The sequence below is a fragment of the Pediculus humanus genome, genomic scaffold, assembly GCF_000006295.1.
Source record: "Pediculus humanus corporis 1103172107430 genomic scaffold, whole genome shotgun sequence".
NCBI classification, from domain to species: Eukaryota; Metazoa; Arthropoda; class Insecta; order Psocodea; family Pediculidae; genus Pediculus; species Pediculus humanus.
The window spans coordinates 147,911-155,571 of NW_002987052.1; the positions used below are offsets into that span (position 1 = coordinate 147,911).

At 26.0% G+C, this 7,661-nt stretch overlaps 1 protein-coding gene across 1 annotated transcript; it reads right to left on the reverse strand.

Moving 5' to 3' along the window:
• Nucleotides 1-2,621: 2,621 nt before the first annotated feature.
• Phum_PHUM080140 (uncharacterized protein) lies at nt 2,622-4,155 on the reverse strand (the record flags this gene model as incomplete). Its single annotated transcript, XM_002423662.1, has 2 exons — nt 2,622-3,941; nt 4,069-4,155. 2 exons carry the CDS (start codon nt 4,153-4,155, stop codon nt 2,622-2,624), a joined length of 1,407 nt encoding a protein of 468 aa, XP_002423707.1.
• Nucleotides 4,156-7,661: the final 3,506 nt, after the last annotated feature.

The following is a 7,661-nucleotide window of genomic DNA, read 5'->3' on the forward strand; positions in this document are numbered from 1 at the left end:
ATTTGAAATTTATTTATTTATTTATTTATATTTTCCAATGGATTAAATTACAATCACTTCTTTTGATGGAAACAAATAATTTATTTATTTATTTATAGACTCTCAATTTAAAATATTTAAATAAATTATTTCCTTCTCTCTCTATTTACAAATTTTTTAATATAATAATAATAATAAAAATATTTTTTGAATTATTAAAAAAATAATTAGTTTCAATCACAAACGATAGAGTGCTCTCTTTACTAAAAACAATTATTGATTTTTAAACAGTTTGAAATAAAAAAGTTCTAATGTTTCCCAATAGAGTTCGTACCAATGCAATAAAATAACAAGTCTATAATTTTTTTATAATTATTATTTTTTACATATGTATATATTTATCAACCGCGAAGAAATTAGAAAAATTCAAAAAGAAAAAAAAAAAAACAATAAATTTTATTTATAAAATAAAACAAAAAACGGTTTTAAAAAAATAAATATAATAAATAAATATATAATTATAATTAATCTATTGGTTATAACGTTAAAAACATGATGGCAGCACCGTCGCATTATTCAATAAATAAAAAAAAAAAAAAAAACTTTTTAACCCCCGGATGTGACAGAAATGGGGAGAAAAAAAAGACTAAAAAACATTGAAACTGAAGTTTTATTTTTCACATTTTGATGTTCAGTATAAAATAAAGTAAAAATTATTAATAATTATTTTATTTATTTATTAATACTTTTATTTATTTTTTTTTACAATTTTAACATACAAATAATGAGTAGTACGGTAGTAATAGCCATTCCAACGGTATAATATATAGGCACTATTAGGAAACTACTTGGCACTTAAAAAACAAAAAAAATTATTAAACGGATACATAAATAAATAAAATAAATAAATAAATAAGTATAAGTGACAATTAAAACCATAGAAGAAGAAAAAATTAAAGAATCGAATAAGAAGAATTCATTGACGCCGCCCGAAATGATTTATTTTTAAATATTATATTTCAAATCGATATTATTTATATAATTTGTCGATAGGAAAACAAATATGGCGCAGATAAATAATTGCAATAATAATAAAAAAAAAAAATTAAATGAACACGTTTGTAAAATAACACGAAAAAAAAAAAATTAAAAATTGATCGTTATTCTTCACCGTTAAAACCGACAACAATTAACCGACATAGAGTAATAAAAATAATTTTAAATTTAAGTTGGCTACACTGAATGTGTGACCGGATAAAAAAATTATTTAACCGAAATTCTCCTCATTTTTGAATCATTCAGGTAAAAACGTATTAAAAAAAAATTGTTATTATTATTATCGGATTCATTCATTTATAAAAATGGAATGTTAATAGGATGGAGAATCTAAATTTAAAATTTTTTTTTACATTAAATGAAGCATAAAATGCGGTAGTCAGTTAATAACGTCGGAGATTCCCACCTCCCCCCTCCCTCCCTTCCCCCCTTAAAATAAAAAAAAGTATCAAATTGAATTTTTGTTAACTTTAAAAGAAAAAAAAAAAAATAATAATAATAAATTTTTCAATTTTATTTCTGACAAAATGCAACATCCATCATCGACCCTGATAATAGTAATAATAATAATAATAATAATAATACTGGTTTAAAAGGAATTTTTCAAATCTTTTTTTTTTTAAGTAACGTAAGGTAAACATTAATTTTCCAAAAAAAAATTTTTTTTTTTTTTTAAAACTCTGCGCCATATTTAGAAAGTGAGTTTGTGTGTCGTGGGAATAGAATGGTAAAATTTTTTTTTGTTTTGTTACGATTTGAAAAAAAATTTAATGGCGGACGTTAATTTAAAAGCCTTTTTTTTCGTTATTAAAAAAAAAAAAGAAAGGGTATCCATCTTCTCACATTTTTTCTAATCTTTTTAAAAAAAAAATTTATTCGATCTGGGAAAATGACATTCGTGAAAAATATATATATGTATTTAGCAAAAGGGATGGTTGACTCATAGGGGTTGATGGTGGTGGTGGTGGTGGTTGAGAGGGGGGGGTCGTAAAAGGGAGAACACAACGAATAAAAATAAAATTTATTTATTTATTTATTTTTTTTATTTATTTTTTCTACGTTAAATACTAACGCGAATTTTTTTTTTTTTGTTTTTTACACGAAGTGATACGTTTGTTTGTTTTTTATTTATTTATTTCATTTGAAATTTATATCATTTTAAAATCTCACACTTGCCACTTTAACAAAGAAAAAAAAAAAATATGCTTTTTTTGTTGTTACTCTATGACTTTTATTTTTATATACAAACGGCGATAAATTTTACTCCCCACTTACTTACTGTTAAAATTGATATTTTTGTAGTTTTTAGAGAAAATTTTTTTAAAAAAAATTATTAATGTTAACCTTTGACCTCAAACGAATTAAAATTTTTAAATGTTTATACTGTATTTTATTATTATTTGTTAAGAAATAAATTTGTAAAGGATATTAATCTAAAATTATTTTTACACACGTATAAAAAAAAAACGATTTTTTTTTCTTTTTTTGTTTCTATTTAGGATTGTCGTGGCTATTATAAAAATAAATAAATAAATAAATAAAAATTTCTAAATCACACCACATTGATTAAAAAAAACTAAAACTAATTAAGTAAAAGCACCTTGGGATTTTTTATAATGAACAATCGAATTTGATGGTAAACGATGCATGTTGGATTGAATTCCTCTCGCAATTAATGGTCTCGGTGATCCTTGAGGAGGAGGAGGAGGAAGAGGAGGACCAGGAGCACCCTGAAGGGGTATCATTTCTCTCGGTGGTGGAGGTCCAGCCACAAATTGTACTTCTACACTAAGAGATCTTCCACCTTTTAAATGATTAGGATTATAAATGCGACACGTCGAACTCTCTCCTTTCGTTTCGGTAAACCTTAGATCCTGACGTTGAAAACCTCCATCATCATTATCTAATTCTTTATACATTCTAGAAGGTTCCGTGAGAGATCTTTGAGTTAAAATTGGAGGCCTTTGAAAAGAATTCGGTGGTGGTCTTGGTCCATCCATTTGTCTCACGCTATCCGGATATTGCTGCCTTTGTTTCTCTGCGAATAACGAATCGTGAAACGTTCTCGCACTTTCTACTCCTCCGAAATTGGGTCTTATATTATCCGTTCTTTGGGATTCAATGTATTGCCTAGGTATGTCCATCATGATTCTTTGTGACACCACGTCTTCACTCGTTCTAGAATCATCTTGATACATTTGGTGTAGCCTACTATTTACATCGGTGCCATATAATCTGTGCTCGTGAAGAACGTTAACTACGGGTAACGGTCGTGACGGCATGGTATAAGATCTACTATCTTGATAAGATTTTGAATAATCTTGGAATTGTCTAATACTTTCAGGGTACAGTCTTTGATTCTCTGGATAATGTTGAAGTTGTGAATTTATAGAACTTTGTCTCAACGAGACGGGACCATAATTTGTGCGCAATGGATTCGGAAAATCGTTTGACGAAATCCCGTGACCCGTTTCGCAATGATTATACGTCGTTTCCGGTGGCGTTTGATAAGAATGATAATTTCCAATGATGGGAATTTTAGGTTGAAATCGAACGGTAGGATCCATGTAACCGGGAGAAGTAAATCTAAAAGTGTTTTGTAGATGCATGTTAATGGTACCACCACTGCTACTACTACCACTACTACTACTGTTGGGGGGACACGACGCGTAACCGGTTGGAAATTTTTGTGTGGCTAAAACGTTTATCCTCCTTCCGGAATAACCGTCATAATCATCTTGATATAATTTATCTCCGCGATTCAATGAACCATATTTATTATCATTATCGTAACCGATGTCAATTTTTTTTTGTTGTCTCGCTTGACAAGCAGCTTTCCATTCTTCTAATAAATTAACCATTCTTGCCTTTTGTTCTTCTTCGTCTGATTCTTCGTAATCCGGACCCTGAGCATAAAATTTATTTACATAAATTTATTTATTTAAAATTTAATAATTTTAAAAAACAAAAATAATAATAATAATGAAATAATTAAAGTCAAAGGTTGTTGTTGTTATTATTATTATTATTTACAATCGTTAACAATTTTCCCCGAAATTTTTTTTTGTAATTTTTAATTTGATAGAAAATTAGCAACAAAAAAAAAAAAAAAAAAAACATCGTAAAAATTCAATAATAAATCACCGCAAAATTGTTGTTACGCCATTTTATTATTCATAAAAATTTTATTTATTGTAAATATCAATTTTTTTATTACACGTCACGGATGTTTTCCTATTAAAAAATGAGAGAAAAAATTAATTTTCCGATTTCCAATAAACATTTATTTGTGTATTTTGTGTGTGTGTGTAGGACATGATATTTTTTTTTCCTAAAAAATCGTAAACCATCGTACAGAAAGGAAAATAAAAAAAAAATAGTGTAAAACTGGAAAAAAAAAAAAAAAATTTTATTTAAAAAACATCACGTACGATTTTGGTTAAAGTTTGTGATAAAAAAAAGGTGACGGGAAAACTTTAAACAACCGCAAAATTTCATTCTATATAATTCGTTTTGTATCACGCCCTTGATAAAAAAAAAAAAAATCAAAATGGTGGGAAACAAACAAAAAACAAAAATTTTTGAATATTTTAAAAGAAAAAATCGCCGCTTTTATTATTATTATTATTATTACTCTAAGGATTTTCTTTCCATTTGATTTGTTCGAAGTGAAAACCTCCCCCCTCTCCCTCCCGCTCATTTAATAAATAATAATTTTCCTTTCCTTTTGCTCTCGTTTGTTTTCTTTTCCTACACCCACGCGCAATCGCACTAAATCACGGATATTTACACGTGCGCGCGTTCATAAATAAATTAACGTAATTTTAATTATTAATAACCAACAACAAACAACAATCGTAATTTAAAATTTCCAAAAAAAATGGCTTCCAGCATTTTTTTTTTTGTACAAATTTTTAATTAAAATCCAATTTTTTATAAAATATTTTATTTAAATTTGATGAAAAAGAAAAAAGTTTTTCCACTGGAAATCTCTAATTCATAACACGCACACGCACAACGCACACCCCCACACACACTTAAGATATTAAAAGTTATTTAACTTAAACACGAAATAATAATTATATTCCAGATCTTTCCATACTTGTAAATTTCGCAGAAATTCGAAAAAAAAAGTTTTCCCTTAATTCCAGTAAATTTACGCGAAAAATAAAAATTTTTTTTTACAGGAAGTAACAACTAACCTTTTTCATTAAAAAATTATTATTTTTACCGGAAACGAATTTAACCGATTTCGTGAAAGTGTTAAAAAAAAAATTTACTCGTTCCATTCATTCATTCATTCATTCATTCGAGAGAGAGAGAGAGACAAAGAGAGAGAAGAAAAAAATTTTTTTTTTTAATTTACGAATTGGAATCATTATTATCTGACGTCATTTAATTCCTTTGACTTTATTTATTTAATAATTTTTTTTTCTCTTATTAATCTATTAGTTTTAATTAATAATTAAAAATTTATAGTGATAATAATAATACTCACGTTTTCAATTTTTTCATCCAACATTTTGAAGAAATCTACTTGACTGGATGATATGTCGCTGGAAAAGAAAAAAATAAAAAAACATTTTTTTTTTATTTTTATTTTCCTTTGATTTAATTTTTTTTTTTCCTTTTTTTCTATATCAAAGAAAATATTTTTTTTCTCCCCCGCAAAAATGGAATAAATCAGAAGAAATTTAAAAAAAATATATATATTTTATTCCTTTTTTTTTGTTGGGGGGGTCAAAATAAAAAAAAGCATAGAGTAATAATTTTTTCAGTTTTTATTTATTATTTACGAATGTCATTTTTTTGTTTTTTTTTTCTAAGGTTGGTAACGAAAATGTTTTGTTTTTGTCCATTTGCGTTTGTTTTTATCATTATCGAAATGAATTTTAAAAACGACCTGGAAAATTTTTGTAATTTTTCATTAAAAAATAAAAAAATAAAAAAATAATGATAAAAACTACTCAATGGAAAAAAAATTTTCTCAAAGGAAAATATCAGTAAATAATAGATCGCCGTACCCGCTCATAAATTTTTCCTTTGATTTGTTATAATCACACACAAAAAACAAATAAAATCAAATTATAAATTTTTTCTTTTTTTAATTTTTTATATTAAATTTAAATATTTAAAAATTTGGCGGGAAAAACGTTTTTCAATTTTAAATTTCGCGGTTTTTTTATTACATATATATTATTTATTTAAAAGTTGTAAATTATATTTTAGACAAGGACAAACGGTTTTTTTTTATTAGTGGCAAAAAATATCATCGTAAAATTTATTTTTTATTATATTAATAATAATAATAATAATAAAATTATTTTTTTTTTGAGAAAATTTTTTTTCGTAAACAAAATGGCGACATAAAATTTTATTTATATATTTTTTTGTCGTAATAAATTTGACGTTTTTGTTTAAACAACGATAGGAAAATATGATTTTTTTTTTTTTAATATTACCTTTGCACTAAAACAGGTCCTCCACCTCCACCTCCCCCTCCTCCTTCTCCTCCTCCTGTTTGCTGTTGAGACAATTGTTTTATTTTTGTGGTAACTGAATCCGTTTCTTCATCTTTTTTTTCATTATTACAACAACCGGAATCTTTTACGTTAAAATTAATCGTATCGTCGCCATCTTCTGTTTCGTCATCGTTTTCTCCACTTTCTGCTGTCAAACAAAAAAAAAAAACAATTAATTTATCATTATTATTATTATTATTTTACCTTAAATTTTTTTCTTACGATTCCCCCCCCTCCCTCTCCTTTCCCTTCTCGGGATAATTTTATCACTTATCGAAAATTTCATATAATTCTATTATAATCGTGCACGAAAATTAATTAATTATTTTTTCTTTCTAGATCTTTTTAATTACCGTTAATTATTACGTAATAATTTATTAATTAATAATTATTTTATTATTTAAATTAATTAAAAAAATTTTTTTCCACGTGAATTCATATATAATTAAAAAAAAAAAATTTATCATTCGATTATTTTTGCGTTTTCATCGACATTTTTTTTTTTTTTTTATGTCATTTCATTTCATTCTTCGATTTGACCTTTTTCGAATTTGTCGACAAAAATAGCAATAATAATAATAATAAAAGCAATAATAAGAATAATAATAATCGAAATTTTTTTGATGCTTAAATTATTTCCCTCCTCCTCTTTTTTTTGATTTATTACCGGATTCAAAAATATTTATAAATTATTTGTACGGAAACAATTATTTTAAATTGAATAATTACAAAATTTTTTATTGAATGAAAGAGAGAGAGAGAGAAAGAGATGGACAGAGAGAGTGGCAGACGGAAAAATTTTTAAAAAGGAGAAAAAAAACAGAAAAAAGACAGGAAAGAGAGAAAAAGAGATTGAGCTAGAAAAATGGAAAAATTGCGAGAGATGGAGGGAGAGAGAAAGAGAGAGAGAGAGAGAGAAAGAGACAGATGGACAGAAAAAGAAGGTTGGCAGAAATGAGAGGCAGACAGAAAAATTGTTAAAAAGGAAAAAAGAAAGGCAAAAAAAAGACAGAAAAGAGGAAAGAGAGAGAACTATAGGATCAGAAAAATTGTGACAGATAGTAAGAGAAAGAGAGAGAGAGAGAGAGAGAAAAAAAATTATAC